Source organism: Leuresthes tenuis, unplaced genomic scaffold (genome assembly GCF_036924035.1).
Source record: "Leuresthes tenuis unplaced genomic scaffold, fLeuTen1.0.hap1 SCAF_7, whole genome shotgun sequence".
Classification (NCBI taxonomy): domain Eukaryota; kingdom Metazoa; phylum Chordata; class Actinopteri; order Atheriniformes; family Atherinopsidae; genus Leuresthes; species Leuresthes tenuis.
Genome location: NW_027325361.1, coordinates 14,032,116 through 14,047,902, shown reverse-complemented (window position 1 = coordinate 14,047,902; position 15,787 = coordinate 14,032,116). Strand labels below are relative to the sequence as shown.

Here is a 15,787-nt window from a genome sequence, read left to right as displayed (position 1 = left end):
GTGGTTGCCTGTCCAATGTGACTTGGATAAATGAAAGATAATGGATAAAAACAATCAAACAAAACAGAACGACAGCAGAACACAACAACATTTCTGAGAAAATGGCATCTTTTGTAAAACAAAAGCAAAAACAGGACATGTTGTAAAAGCAATTTTTTTGAAGCGATGTACTTTCTTGATATTTTCTGAGATGTTCTGTTCTCTGGAGGGTCATCATGTTACCTTTGTGAAAACCTTGTGTTTTGTGAAATGTTTCCGGTTTTGCTTTGTTGTCTCTTCGGTCTATGTTTTAAAAGAAAAAATGCATTTGGGTTTTGAAAATTGAAAATGAATTGTTGTATTATCTTCTGTTTTGTCAGTTACGCCTCATTGTTTTAGTCGTTTCTCTTGTTGTGTTTTATGATATTTCATTATGGTACGAAAAACAAAAAATGCCCTGTGCTTCGTGAAATACGTTCTCTGAAATGCTCCTCTGTAGTTTGCACCTTAAAAAAAAAGGTTTTGTATTCTGTTCTGATTTGCTGTGCTGTTTTATGAAATGTCTTTGCCGTTATCGTCATGTTTATCACCAAAAAGTTAGAACTGCTACATTTTTACACAAACTGCTGTAAATGAGTTATCTTTCACATATTTTATGTCACTCTGACAGTGACACAGGTCGACATGGCTTTACATCAGAGAGCGTGTGTTTACTTAACCTAAGTCAGCTGTCCAAATCAAACAGCCGACCTCCTGTCAAGGCTAAATGTGAAATGAAATCCTGGTCTTATATGAGGACAAATCTGAAACAGCTCCCTCTCGTATTCCACGATGCGCAGTCTCCTAATATGCTGCCTTGTGGCTTTGGCTTGTAAGTTTTCCTTGATTTTTTCCTATAATTCTACTTTTTAATATATTTAGTTATCATTTTAATCCTAATCATGAAAGGTCCTGTTATCAAAAGGACATTGTATAAAGCTTGAGAGGTGGTAAATAATTCTATTATGAAATATTATGAAGGCGTATTACTATCGATATTTACTTATATTTTGCATGTTTTCATTTCAGAGTTTTGCTAAGACAACTTAGAATATATGTTTTTTCTGTGATTGCTCCAAATTAGCACCATGCATTAACAATATCATATCAGAAATGTCTTGATACTGTTTCCTCAGCAAAGTTCTAATGCTTTGTCACTTTGTTTGACTTTTAATCTTCAAGCATGCCAAAGTCTCCGATACGGTGAGTCTATATCGCAACGTCGTAATTAGAGTTAAATTATAATGCGTTTCACATAACATGATGTGATCATGATTAACCATGTAAGCAAATTCCAGATATCAGCCTGAATCCAAAGAAGACTTACGAGTACAGATATGAAGGAGTGGTGAACTTCGGACGTGGCATGCCAGATCTTGCAGAGTCCGGTGTGAGAATAAAGTGTAAAGTCAAGATCACTGGAGTGTCAGAGAAACGTTTCCTCCTTCAGGTGAGAGGACAATGGAGGGACCTCTTCAGAGGGATTAAAGAGCTCTTTTAGTCTCTCCATGCATCAGAAAATATCACAGACAACCAGACAAAATCCATGTTCACTGTATTTTCAGAAATAAGAGATGAATCAAGCTTATGATTGAGACTTAAACCAATCCCTCTGTCAAAAAAACATCTTCAGAAGACATGTAAGGTTTGGTACATGTATGAGTATTTTGTCTTCAAATATGAAAATGAGGGAAATTAATCTATAAGTGCTCAACAGACAAATTTGGGTGTGTGAAACTCAACATTTTAAGAAAGCAAAACAGCTCAAAGTTCTTGAAAAAAACAATCGGACAAGCAAAGATTAAGCTCGAATGGATTATTTTGAGGCTCAGTCATTGAACATTGTTTTAAAATGTTGTTGGAGTTTTTGGAAGCTCTAATTAACCTCAAAATGACATCTTAAGCTTTTAAATAATGTTGACATCTAGAAAAATCCTCCAACTTTTTAGATCCTAAGAAAAAAGAAAGCACTGAAATCTAACTCAGGAGTGTTTGTAAACCACTTTGTATGACTATGTGTGAATATACATAAAAAGGTAGGTTTGAATAATCCAGTAGAATACCATGTTTTATTCCTGACTACACAGGGTTACAGATGTAATTCATATTCATTTCTCATTGGTTGACATGACAGGTTTTCTTTTCTGAGGTTTTACAAAATGCTTGTGGGTGTTGTTAAAGACTAACAAATTTTCTTGTTTCTGTTTCTGGTTCAAAGGTCTCTGATTTGGCCTTCTCTGAGTATAACGGCTTCCCCGGGAAAGACGGCTATGAGGATTCCCCAAAACTCACCAAACGTATCGCTGCCCAACTCATCAAACCTGTCATGTTTGAGTACGACAACGGACACGTTGGTGATATCCACGCCTCTGCTGAGATCTCTGCCACTGTTGTCAACATTGTAAGAGGGATACTCGGTTTCTTTCAAGTGACTGTAAAGACCACACAACGCATCTATGAGCTGGAGGAGGTAAATCTGACAGAAAAACAGCTTTCTTTCACACAGAATAAGTAAATGTGTTATTAATGTGGGAAGACTATGTTTCTAGATCGGAATTCATGGCAAGTGTCAGAGTAACTACGCCATTGAAGAAGACATGGAAACAAAGGACTGGAACATCACTCAGGTTGTAGATATCACAAACTGCAGAGAGAAAGCAGCAATGTACAGGGGATTGGCAGTTGCTGTCGTGGACAAGATGGCTAAAGAGGTTTCCCTAGTTTTTTTTTCTCATAGATGCAGCTGATTCTGCTTTTATAAATCAAACAGACTAATGTTAGCCCTGCTTCTGTTTATGTGCATCCCCACCTAGAGAGGGGAATCCATCGTTTCAACAGTGAGATATGTTTACACAGTCAAACCAACAGCAGAGGGAGGTCTCATTACGAGAGCTCACGGCCTGGAGCAACAGCACTTCAGTGCTTTCAATGTGAAGGGCGGCACTTTCAAGATGCAAGCAACGTAAGAGCAAGAAAATAACCGCTCACTCTTTCTGTCTATAATACAGTTCAGGTGCATTAAAATACTTTTTCAACAGCAAGGAAATGGTACTGCTTGGTGTGAGCGACATAGCTGGAGCCGCCACATATGGACCACTGGAAAGCAAGGGCAACATTGTTTACAAGTTTGCCGATGTAGACAAAAACTTTGCTATTATGATGCAGAACTTGGAGGACCCCGTACCAAAGGTAATAATGGTCGACTGGTTGTACTTTTGATTCACCAGAACATGATAGAATAAAAGGAAATTCATACCTTTAAGACTATGAAAATCCAGAGTGACATATGGCCCTTGCCTCTCCATTCCAGGCTATTGAATTGATCAAGCGTTTGGCCAAAGCCAATATTTACCAAACTGACAGTAAAACCACTGAGGATTCGATGAAGGTTTATCAGCTGATGCGGGTGATGCCTTATGAAGGACTGGATACTATATGGACGCAAATTTCAGGAAATCCAGAGCACAGGTGAGTATTTGATAAGAACATGATGAGGCGACCATTAAACTTTGGCAAAATTACAGCTTTTTTATGTCAAACAAACTTGGTCATAATATCACATTAAATGTGATATCATCAAGAGCAACACACATTAACAGCATCAATGGTGAAATAAGATTTTTTTAAAGATTATTTCCCTGTTTACAGTGGTGTGTATTAATATATTCACCGGTTTGCTACTTACACAGAAGTTGGAATTCCTCTGCTTTTTTTTTTTTGTCATGCTGTGTCTTTCTTACTTTGGTAAGGGGCACATTATTCTGCAGTTGCAACCCAGCCATATTCACTTGTTTGTTTGTATTTCAGAAGTTAGTTTAGCTTACTTGGTTTCCATCAGCACTGTTCTGGTTTGTTGATGAATAGAGCCAGCATCAAGTGGACAAGCATGTTATTCCATGGTCCATGTCCACAGCAGCAGTCACACTGTAGGTTGATCCTCCTAAATTTCTGGCACTATAGGAAGTCTGTCTCTGGCTAAAATCAGAAACCTGACAATGACAGTCATTGGACATCCCACACTGTCTGAAGAAGAATTCTTTTTAAAAATTTTTTATCCACAATCAAAGATCAACTGTGCAAAAAAATGTCTTGCAAATGGTTGCAAATGGTTATATTTAGGACCTAAATGTAGCTTTTATGATTCAGGGGTAGAATAATTGTAGATGTAGTTTAGACATAATACTCATCGGTCATGATTTCCATTACGTGTATTTTAGGCTGCCCTGTGCAAAACAACAGCGGTACATCGTGTTCTCTTCCTTTTCTACCAAGAATCGTGAATGTTTTGGACATTTTGGCAGAATATCTAAGATGACTTCATTTTGTGTGTGGTGTGATAGTCACATCAGGAACAGATAGTAATAGTCAAAGATAAAATCTTCCGCTCACCTTTAGAGTCAAGTGGAATTAAATGACAAAATGATAATTCATTTCAAATTGATTTTTTAAGCAGATCTACAGATTCTCTGAGACCATTTTTGCTCAATAATCAAAGCGGAAGTCTGATAAACTCTGGCCATCTGCTTTTTTTCAGTTTTATAGGATATGAAAAAGTGTCCCAAGGCCATCTAATAAGTCAAATACTGATCAACATCTGCTAATTAGGCCATAGAAAATAATCATTTCACTCAGTTCAAGAAGGCTTAAGTCTGATACTGATTAATGTCTTTCATTTACTATTATGTGAAGCCTGATGACAGAGTCAATGACTTCACATCTTTCCTCTTTGTTTGATTTGAAGATAAGCTCTATCTTAAATATTGTCTGGATAACTCAAGATTCTCTTCTTTTTTTTCATTTTAGACGTTGGTTTTTAGATGTGACTGTTGAAATTGGCGATGCCAAAGTCCTTACATTCTTGGAAAAAAGGTTTAAGGCAGGCGATTTGGCACCAACTGAGGCCTGGCATACCTTTTTGATGGCCCTTGAACATCTCAAGGCAGATCTTGAGCTGGTTGAGATGGCTAAAGTGAGTCAGTTACAAAGATGGAAAACAGTTGGTGTTCTGTAGAACAACACAAGAAAAATTTAATGTCTCTGCGTGTCTCTTGCAGGGATTCCTTGGGATGCCTTTCAGTAAATCGTCTATCTATTTGTGGCACACCGTGGTGCTTTCCTATGGCTCTCTCGTGTACAAACACTGTGCATATCATACATCTTGTCCAGCAACTGCGGTTGAGGTAGAAAGACAAATTTTAAAAAATGCTTATTTTGATAAGGAAATTGTCATATGTTCCAGTATCATATTTGTATTTGATATGTGATGAGAACTTCCCTCAGTAAGAATAAGTAACATCAGTTTTCTATTTGTAAAATTTCAATGCAAAACAACAAACCAAACATTGCGTGTATTTTACATTTATACTAGCCACTGCTGGATATGGCCATGGAGGCTCTGAAGAGTGGCAACAAGGATGACATGGTACTCATTCTGAAAGCTTTGGGAAATGCAGGTCATCCAGGCAGCATTAAAACCATCGTGCGTTTCCTCCCTGGAGTTGCAGCAACCCCCGTCGATCTGCCTCTTCGTGTGCAGAGTGCTGCTGTGCAGGCTATGAGACTCATTGCTGCCAGAGACCCTCGTACAGTAAGAGCATCAAATGACATGCAGCCTGAATAGATGCTGATATCAAATCCATAGCAAATGGGAAAATTCCTTGATTGATTCAATTTAGAACTGAAATACAAGTTCCACAAAGCATCAGACTAAAAACCCTCATTATGACAGATAACATTAACTTTCCAAAATCATGTGAAATGTGTTAGTCTGAAACAAAACACTGTCACATAATTTTCCTGTTGTGATGGTGTGTAAATAATCTTCACACACATATCTACAATGTTTACATTATCTTTCTTTTAAGAGACAGCACAGAGCAAGTAAGAAATCATTGCACCACTGGGTGGTAAATGTGTGAGTTTAGGTCCTGTTTTTTTAAACTTGTCCTCATTGTAATACTTGTGCTTTCAGGTCCAAGACGTCACTATGAGTCTGTTCCTGCAGAGGAACCTTCCCACAGACATACGCATTTTAGCCTTCAAGATCCTCGTTGACACTAAGCCATCAATGGCTGTTGTATCCACAGTAACAACACATCTACTGGAAGAAAAAGACCTTCATGTAGCCAGCTTTGCATATTCTTACTTCAAAAGTTTAGCTCATTCTAGGACTCCAGATAATCACTTCCTGTAAGTTACATAATAAGTGCTAGATTTGACAGCGAACATTACATGGTTCTTACAGTTTTTTGTTTTTTTGTGGCCTCTCCACACCGCCCCCAGCTCGACTGCCTCCAGTGTGGCTGTGAAAATCCTAGCCTCGAAATTTGGCCGCCTAAGCTATCATTACAGCAAAGCGATGCGCATGGACTGGTTTAATGGTATGTTCAAATAAAGCACTGACCTAAGATGGTGCTTTATATGAGAGCAGACCATTACACAATATTTCATTCATTTTTTCTGTATTTTTCCCAATATAGATGATTTACTCGCTGGAGCAGCTTCCGAAATGTTCATGTTAAGAAGTGCAGCTAGCCTGTTTCCCACTGAAATCACGGCCAAAGGAGACTTTCACTTTATTGGTAGAATTGTGCAGCTATTGGAGGTGCAGTGTAATACTTTGCCACTAACACATGTATTCAATTCAGACATGTTCTCCCATTCAACAGTAATCCTCTTCCTTTCTTTTTGTAAAGTTGGGTATTCGTGCAGATGGACTTAAGGAGCTATTTAGCAGCAGTAACCCTGCGTTTAAAGGGAATTTTAGCTTTAGCGACTTTGAGGCTATTTTCAATGTGGTGAGTGATTTACCTGACACTTCACAGCCAAACTCTCCAATGTATTTATGCGTAACCATAATAATATTTGCCTTTTTCATTTCCCAGCTTCGCAACTGGGAGATTCTGCCAAATGATAAGCCTGTCATTTCAGCCTATTCGCGTGTCTCTGGCCAAGAGTGGTTCTTCACTGATATTAGCAAAGAAGCCATTCGAAATATCCTCATGGTGAGAGAAAAACACAAAATGACAATATGATACTTGACAGAGCCATCAAGGCCAACAAAATGTTATAACTTTGATGTTACTTGCAGGCCATTAGTCCTGCTGCAGGGAAAGCAACCCCTCTGTGGACTGCAATTGAGAATTTACGGAAAGGAACTTCATGGCACTACACACGGCCATTCTTGGTCCTAGAGGCTCGTTACTTTCAAGCTACCTCCCTGGGTCTCCCAGTGGAGATCACGAAATATTATAATTCTATCACAGCAATCACTGTCAATGGTGAGGAGTCAACGGTTACAGAATATGACACCACTACAAATGAAGTAGCTCCTGAATTCATTTGGAAGAAAACTATTCTGACTGATGTTTTCTTTTTGTCTAGCTAAAGCTACTTTAAATCCAGCACCAACTGAACATCTTGGACAGCTATTGACATCTGAAATTTCACTGGACACACAAGGCTTTGCTGGGTAATTATATTCAATGTTTAGCTGGGGGGGGTTTAACAATAGCAAACAGTTTGCAGGGGCACATGAAATGTTGTAAACACTAGAATTATTACATATTTGGGTACAAACTAAAGTTCCTGTAAAAAAAAAGGCCAGCTTATTGTCAGAAGTATTGTAATGTATATATTTGTAACAATTATTTCATTAGAGTTGCCTGAAAATGACTTTGACCTACACACTTGTTCTTTAACACAGTAAGACACAAACATTACATTTGCTCATTTATTAAAGAGAAAACTTATGAAATGATTATTAAAATGGCCTCATTTTCAGCAAACTGCAGCCAGGGCCCAATGCTGTATAAGGAATGAGCTGTGGCTTTCCCCTTGCAGCCTTGCCAGTTTATTTATTCAACTCATATTTATCCGGGTTAGTCCCTTTGAGATCAGTGATCTCTTTTTCAAGGGAGGCCTGGCATCATTGTTGTTTAGAGTCCTCTTGATGATGAACTCATTGATATTGACAATAACCAATGAGAGAGAGGCCTTTACTTACTTAGAAGTTACCATGGGCAGTAATGAGGTGACCAACATCTAGCTCTTGTTCATTGTTGGTCAGTCACTTCAGAGGAGGGTAACAGTGCCATAAACAGTGCTATGAATTAGTGCAATCACTATTCAGAGGTGATTTTAAACCTGATTTTAAATTTCAAGTAATAAGTAACCAAGAATACTCCTTTCATTTGTTACAAGTTCAATGATGTGTGCAAAAATCTGATGTCTTTGGTCATCTTTAGGCAGAATATTCTAAAGGATTCATATACCTTTGATTATCTCTATTTACAACAAACAATGTGTCTTGGTGGTGCTTAACTCATAAGTTTTTTTATGTTATATTGTGCTGTCTTTGTTCTTTTTTAGTGTCACAAAGGACTACTGGGTTTTCTATGGGATCAGCACAGAGCTGTTCCAGTGTGGCTCTGAGATGAAGAGCAAAGTTCCAATTGCTGTGCCGTGGAAGTTTTCTGCCAAAATCAATGTGGCAGAAAAGAGATTTGAAATAGACTTTCCCCCTTGCAAAGAAGAGATTCAGCTAATTTCAGTGAGGTATATTTAGAGAGTGCAATTAAATCTGATTAATTAAAAAAAATCATTATCCTCATCTTCTACAATAATGGGCACATTTACAGTACTCAGTGTGTATTATTAACAATATGGATTCTTCATGCTATGTGAAATAATTATCAGCACTGCACTATATAATAGAGCCCCAAACTTCATGAAATAACTTGATAATGAATTTGAAATTGATTATAAAGATTAGAAAACATTGTAGGTTTAGAAGGTTTTTCATGCAACAATGCAGCCATTATGCCAACATAATATATTTACCTCTCTTTCCCTATAAAAAGATTCAACGTGTTTGCAGTCTCCAGGAACATAGACGAGCCAGATTCAGCAAAAATTACTCCAATGATGCCCACTGCTCTTGAGTCCAGCGATAAAGGTTTTCGCATGAACGCCAGTGTAGTGAAGCCTGAGTCAGAACCGGTACGGTAGGCACCTTTGGAACGCTGAATATTTCTGTGACGAGAAGCAGATTCATGTATTTGGAATTTTCCCACTCTAACAGATCGGGACACCAAACATCTGGCATCCGACTTCCAAAATGTGCGTTAAGAGTAATATCTATGGAGCGGGTCTTTGTGTGGAATACGAGTTGAAGAGACAATATTTCAACGAGGAGTACCCACTCTCCTATTTAATTGGTTACACCCACATGGCACTTACAATCGTTCCAGGTATGTAAGTGTGCAGTCACAAGCACGCACAACCTCAAAAACATGATAGATACTAAATGATTTGGGCAGATGACTCAAGTCACTCTGATAAAACTCTACAAACAGTCACTGCTGCCTCCAAGTATCACAGCATTTTGATGTTGGGCTTAGACTACAGACTAATGCATTCATGCTGCTTCTGGATTAATTTAAAACATTAATAACTGTCTTTACTAGTTGTAAACAACTGCTGCAGTGGGATTTTTTTTTTATTTGAACCCCAAATCTGTTTATTTTTTATTCTAGTTAAAGTCTAACTTTAAGATTCCGTTTTATTTCTTTAGATGGGTTTTATGAGGGACTTATCCATAGTCAATACATTATCAATAGTGTATTGGCAAACCAAACAGGATGTCATGCCATTGAGTATAAACAGGCACCTTTTCCCAAGTCGTTTTATAGCCTGAAAGGACACACTGAATTATTAAAGGTCATAGCTAGATGTAATTTCTAGCTATTTTAAAGCATAAAAAGACAAACATAACATGGACAACAATAAGTGATGAGATGTTTTGTCTTTTTTTCATATGTTTGAATGGATAAGCAATGTTCAGTTATGAACTGGTATCACTTAGATAAGGCCAAACCCCAAGAAAGCTTGGACAGTTCTTTGTATCCACCTATTTTCTCTTTAAAACCACCAGACCACTTGAAAAGAAACAGGAATTTCACCTTCCTCCACATGTGACTTGCTGGTCTACCTCTGCTACGACTGGTTAGTCAGTGTTTTTGTGTGACTTTAATTTTTTTTTTTGAATCTGAATCAACCCTTTAAAACATCAAAGTCACAGCAGCGGTGCACTGGCACCTCTGGGTACCTCAATTTATAAAATTATTATTTTTGATCAAAGGCGTCTGGTGACTTTGCAGAGAGAAACATAAAGGCTACAGTGCCCCATCGAAAATGGCTTTTGACAGAGGTGATGGAAATGTTCCAAAGACAGAATACATCAGAAAGTAAATTTTCTAAGTAGGCACTTTTAAGATGACTAAAGTAAGGATCAAACTTGAGATTGCTCACAGTAGCACCCATACCAACAACTACTCACTTATAAACTGACTGTGAATGAAGTACATCTCCATCTCAAAGAAACCTAACAAACACCAGGTAAACAAGTGATATTTTTTATCTTCTTGTGTTAACCCCTGTACATGTCATACTTAACTCTCTTCGCTAATGCTGCCTGTGCCCTTTTATTAGCAGAGACAAACAAAGTCGTTGACAAAATCCACTTTGAGGTTAATGCCAGCCCCAGCAAACATCCAGCGAATGCACGCCAAGTGCTTGAGATGCTGAGGACGCTTTCCAAGGTATTTGGCTACTCGTGCAGTGCTACTATTGCAACACCTGTGCTGGTGTTTGATTGAAAAACTCCCGTTCCTAAATTGTGTTTTACAGGAAGCAGCCCAGCGAGAAAATCTGTCCTCGGAGTCAGCCTCAAGTGTCAGAAGATCTCATCACATCCACAGTGACATCTTCATGGTATATGCTGAAGAAGCTACATAGGCTAAAATCTGTTTCAGTTTATAAGACGGATTGTTTGCAGCAAGCAATCCTGTTAAATGCCTTAACTGTGATTTTTTTCACAGTGTGCATAAAATTTATGATAGTGTTCATCTAACATACGTACAAGATTTATTTTGCAGCCTTGGGAGTCAGCTCTTATAGTCCTTGACCCATCTGCCCTGTCCATCTGTAAAAATTCCACAACAGTCAAACTAACTCACATGTACTCTGGTATTATCATTGCTTTGCAGTTGGCAAAAGGTGCTCAATACACTGTGTATTTGGAAATATACCAGCCTTCTTTCTATGTCATTTCTTAGGACTGGAACTCTACAACTGAACCTGCCTTCAATTTCAAAGCCTTTACCATGAGTGGCAACCAGAAGCCAGAGGGTTATGACGCAGCCATGTACTATACACCGACGGCTACCAGTCAGAATGGCCTGCTAATTGTGTCCCAAGTTGGAGAACACACCAACTGGAAGATGTGTGTTGACACCAGTATGGATGTCCATGCTGTGACAAAGGTAAGTGGAAGAAAAAAAAGACAATTTTAGATGAATTTGGGTGCATAACTGCATATAGGTTTTAATAATTGATAGCATCTTGACATCGGCATAATATTTATCCAGGTTACAAGTCTGAAGTGTATTTCTACATCCTCAGTTGTGGCATAAGCATATTCAATATTTTAAGAAAAAGTCTTGAGGAATAGAATATTCTAGAAGATTTTGTTTGAAATAGATGGCATGAGACCGTAGCCTTATGTCCCTGTTGGTTTCTACCACGTGTCATGGGAGGCATCACCATGGTAACCCAAAAAAAAGAACCATATTCAATCCAAACTCGTTTGCCTAACTTGAACTGCAGCTAAAAATCATAACTAAAAAACGTTAAATTGGATCGGTAGGGACTTCTTTCCAAGCATCAGCATCTGACAAGTTGGTGGTGAGAATGTTCTGGATCTTCATCCAGCTGCAACAAGAAGCTTGTTGCTGAACAAAACTATTAAAACCACATAAAAAGAGCTGTACTTTTTTACTGGGCAGCATTTTCTTTACTTGATTTTTTATTTTTTATTTTTTTAAACGCTCATTGTCATTTATTCTGAATTATATTTTCATTCTCTGTGGCTATAAATTACACAGTGTATTTTTGACAGATGTTGCTGATGATGCTCGGAAATGTGCTTATAATGACTTGCTAATTCTACAAGTTGAGAAGATTACGCTTTCTGTTTTCTTTTTAGTGAAGATTGAAAACTCCATTATGTATTCTTAATAGATTTTGGGGAGGATAGTAACGTACATGTCGTGGCTCTGCAGTTGTTTTTTTTGGGGGGGTGCAACAATACTATTTCAAAATCATTTATCATTTGTTTTAAATGCATTCTGAGACGTATATTTAGCATCTCCAGCTACAATGGGTTATGAAAGCTATAGCAAGCCACATTTAGTGTTTCTCATGTATTCCTAATTATCGGTTTCATGCTCCATTACATGAAACATTGAGGTACACACAGATGTCTTAGTGATTTCAACGCAAGTTTCCATCATCTGCCATTTACATTTTTTTCATATTACAGGTGTTCACGGCTGGGTCACTCGTTTGTAAAGTTTTACTTAAACACAGACATCTTAGATCTGGTTGAATGGCTTTTTTTTGCATAGAAAGGCTCCTAACTGAATGAAATAATCCAGAAGTATTTATGTGGCATGATAAGGAGCCTCGGTGCTTTCTTTATTATCTATTTAACCATAGGAAACGCTTGAACATGGTTTTTCAAGGAAAATAGATAATTAAAGGCCACAGTTATTTAAAGCTCCAACTTCCAAAGCAATAGTCAATAATATTTATCCAGTCACAAAAACTGGGATTTCTCTGAATGATTATGAAGACAGGACAGTGAATGTAAGCAGCCTGGGACAACTCTGTTGTGGGCTTTTTTCTTTATTTTTTTATTATCTTATTATACTTACTTTACATGGTACAGTCTCTGTGTAACAATCTGATGTGACTGTATTAAATAAAGTATCAAAGGCGCAGCTGTAATTTTATTGATATAGGCCCACATGTCAGTGCAAGTGTGGTCTGATTGTCACTGCAGTTTGGTCACCTAAATGAATTTTCTTATCCCTGTTAGGGTTTCTTTTTTTAAGTTGAAGAAGATGAGCTTAGGAAAAAGATGATAGGAGGTTTTTTTGTATAATTATTCCACTCTACCACTTGTGTTTGTTCTAGGCACGTGTTAAATGGGGAACTGAGTGTCAGAACTATGAAATGTCAATGAGCGCAGCTGCTTTCAAACGTCCTGATTCTAAGCCGATTCTGAAGGCTAAAGTGCACTGGAAAAACATCCCAGAAAACATGACTGACTTTGGGACAAGGTGAGTCTCAGTGGAAAACACATTGCGTAAGGAAAGAGAAACTAGGTGGAATGAGAGGGATGAACACTGAACATTTAGTGTTTTACAACTTTGACTGCTTTTATTGTTTGTTTTTTTGGTTTTTTTTTTCCAGAATTGAAAGATACATTCCTGGCGTTGCTTTGCTTCTTGGCTTCCACCAGGAAAATGAGAGCAATGCCAAGCAGGAGGTATCTGCATCAGTTGTTGCTGCCTCAGCAGACAGCGTCGATGTGAAGGTTAAATTCTCACAGGTATCACAGGAGATACTTTTGTTGTTGTTTAACCTCTAAATCACTGAACTACATATGACTAATCATCCAAATGTCTCTTTTTCTCTTGTGTTATCAAAAGTATACAGTGCACCGCAAGGCTATGTCACTTCCAGTGACATTTGCTGGCTTTCAGGAGTTTCAACAAAGCATCACAAACACAACAATGAATGGATTTGGACACGCATAAAAACTATTTAGGTAACCTATAGCAGTTTGATTCAGCTTGATTCAACTTTTTGATGGAACTGCATTTGTGTATTTGCATTTTTTGCAGTTTTTACAGATCCCTGTGAAAAGCAAACGAGCAAAGAACAAGCAGAAGGAGCCATGCCAGTTTTTTTTGTTTTTTTTTTCATTTTTTTGTCTTCATAAATTATGTTTTGTGTTACAGAAAGACGGCGAGGCCCATGTGGAAGTCAGATGCCTGATTAGTTGACCCAGAGATAAAACATCAACTAAAATCTAACTGCAGTGGTGAAAGTTGGGGTTATAAAAGAAAATGAGTCGTATGTCAATTATTTCCAGATTTGAAATGACCTGCGAAGATCTGAATCTATCTATCTGAGGGCATGTTAATATTTGAACGCTGTCTTTAAACAAATATTGTGTAAATGCACGTTAGTGATTATCATCATTATACTGGGTTTACTAAAAACTCCCTCGATTAAAAAATATAGAGCAACATATCTTTCTTTTACTTTCTTATTGCAATATTTGACATTAGAGTAGCTGTATTAAAATTATGGGTCTTCCCAATCGATAAAGGTTAAAATATGTTCTAATGTCTGAAATGTGCTTTTGAACTCGTTGAGGTACAATCTGGGCTCATTAATGAGCATCTTGAATAAAAAAAAAAAAAAAGTTAGACAATGATCAGGAGAGCTGATGAAACCCCTGGTAATCCTACAGCTCTAGTCATAAAATCTCATTATAAATTAAGTTAAATTAAGAGTGTTATGTAGGTCTGCTGCTAACTTTGTAGCACTCTTTAGCTTTGCTTAAAAGACAGAGCTTTTGATATCATGATATATTTGTGAAGAAGCATTCCTCTCATGGTATGAAGGGGATGGAATTGGCAGCTGTACAAAAACACAATTTATGTGAAGCTAATCTGCTTCATCTGCCAGTTTGGCAAATTAGCTGTCTTTGTTAGCAGGTCCTTTTATAATTTAAATGTCCCAAAATAACCCTCAATACTGAGGGTTTTGGGTGAGTTTTGGACTCATCCACTGTCTCCTCAATGCAAATTGTGGATGGTTTCTGCTGGAATAGATGGGTGTTCGCAAGGTCTGTGTGACCTGTTCTGTTTGTTCGGTCAACTGACCCAACAGGGCTGTTTGCAGATAGGAGTACACAATGACACAACAAATGCCCTTAAAGTTGATTTACCCTGTCACATAAAGCACTCAGTGCCCTTTGGAAAAAATGAAAATGCTTGACCAATAAATATCAACATATTGCACACCTTTCATCAGTGTCTGGCAGTACTAATATGTGACTGGATAAGATGAGATTAACATTAATTGGTGCTCGTGAACTGTTCTCACTCGCAACAAATGAGATATGCCACCTGCCAAAAACAATGATTGCATCCTAACCAGAGACTGGTTGTTCTAACAAGTTCCAGTCCCTGCCTACAGTAATATAGCCAGATGGTGTTGAATTGAAAGGAAAGGACATTGCCATCAAAAGCTGAACAGGATGAGCCTAATTATAACAGCAGCATTATGTTCCATTTTCATCTCCAGTATCCTGAAGGCTTTCAAGATGACGGGCATATCTGTCGTTTTGACACTAAAATTCCCAGCACCTCGTGGTTGCGTAAAGATTAGGGCAGCCTGCCCTTATTTTGACACGACTTCAGCTGGTGACATCAGCCTGGTAAAGAGCATTCAAGACCGACAGATCTGTTCATTTAGAGGAGGAAGGATTGGCTTTTCTCTCCTTTTTACTGCTGCTTACTCTGTAATTGTGTCTTGCCTCATTAGGTAGACCAGCCCGACTAAAAGCCATCTGAGAGTAGCTGATAGTAAAACCATGGCAACGGACATTTTTGTCCAATTGAAGCTTTTACTCTATGCACATAACAGAGGGTTTCTAGAGGCACAAGAATTAATTGCAGCTTTAATTATAGAATGAAAGTGTCACCTTATTATAGAAGGGTTGAAGACACTTTTGAGTGTATATTATGAAGGATAAACATATTTTAGGTTAACTTACTGATAGAAATTCCAATGACAGTATTTCCTAAAGAAAAAAAGAATTTGTGTCATTTACAACTGGAAAAACATA

General features: G+C 37.8%; 1 protein-coding gene across 1 annotated transcript; it reads left to right on the top strand.

Moving 5' to 3' along the window:
* Positions 1-767: 767 nt before the first annotated feature.
* Positions 768-14,179, top strand: vtg3 (vitellogenin 3, phosvitinless). Its single transcript, XM_072389393.1, has 28 exons — positions 768-850; positions 1,201-1,221; positions 1,317-1,468; positions 2,237-2,488; positions 2,568-2,729; positions 2,832-2,980; positions 3,057-3,207; positions 3,329-3,486; positions 4,822-4,987; positions 5,073-5,198; positions 5,387-5,605; positions 5,990-6,207; positions 6,301-6,398; positions 6,498-6,622; positions 6,714-6,815; positions 6,903-7,022; positions 7,109-7,298; positions 7,402-7,489; positions 8,389-8,574; positions 8,880-9,018; positions 9,101-9,269; positions 10,510-10,619; positions 10,708-10,791; positions 11,136-11,342; positions 13,057-13,202; positions 13,336-13,474; positions 13,575-13,693; positions 13,887-14,179. The coding sequence occupies exons 1-27, from the start codon at positions 811-813 to the stop codon at positions 13,680-13,682; spliced, it is 3,825 nt and encodes a 1,274-aa protein (XP_072245494.1). The 5' UTR covers positions 768-810; the 3' UTR covers positions 13,683-13,693; positions 13,887-14,179.
* The last annotated feature ends 1,608 nt before the right edge of the window (positions 14,180-15,787 follow it).

Bases quoted from the DNA above. Each gene is read 5' to 3' on its own strand.
- vtg3 (XM_072389393.1), top strand. From the start codon at position 811: ATGCGCAGTCTCCTAATATGCTGCCTTGTGGCTTTGGCTT. The intron at 9,019-9,100 runs GTACGGTAGGCA...CCACTCTAACAG, and splicing joins TGAAGCCTGAGTCAGAACCG to ATCGGGACACCAAACATCTG. The intron at 13,203-13,335 runs GTGAGTCTCAGT...TTTTTTTTCCAG, and splicing joins ATGACTGACTTTGGGACAAG to AATTGAAAGATACATTCCTG.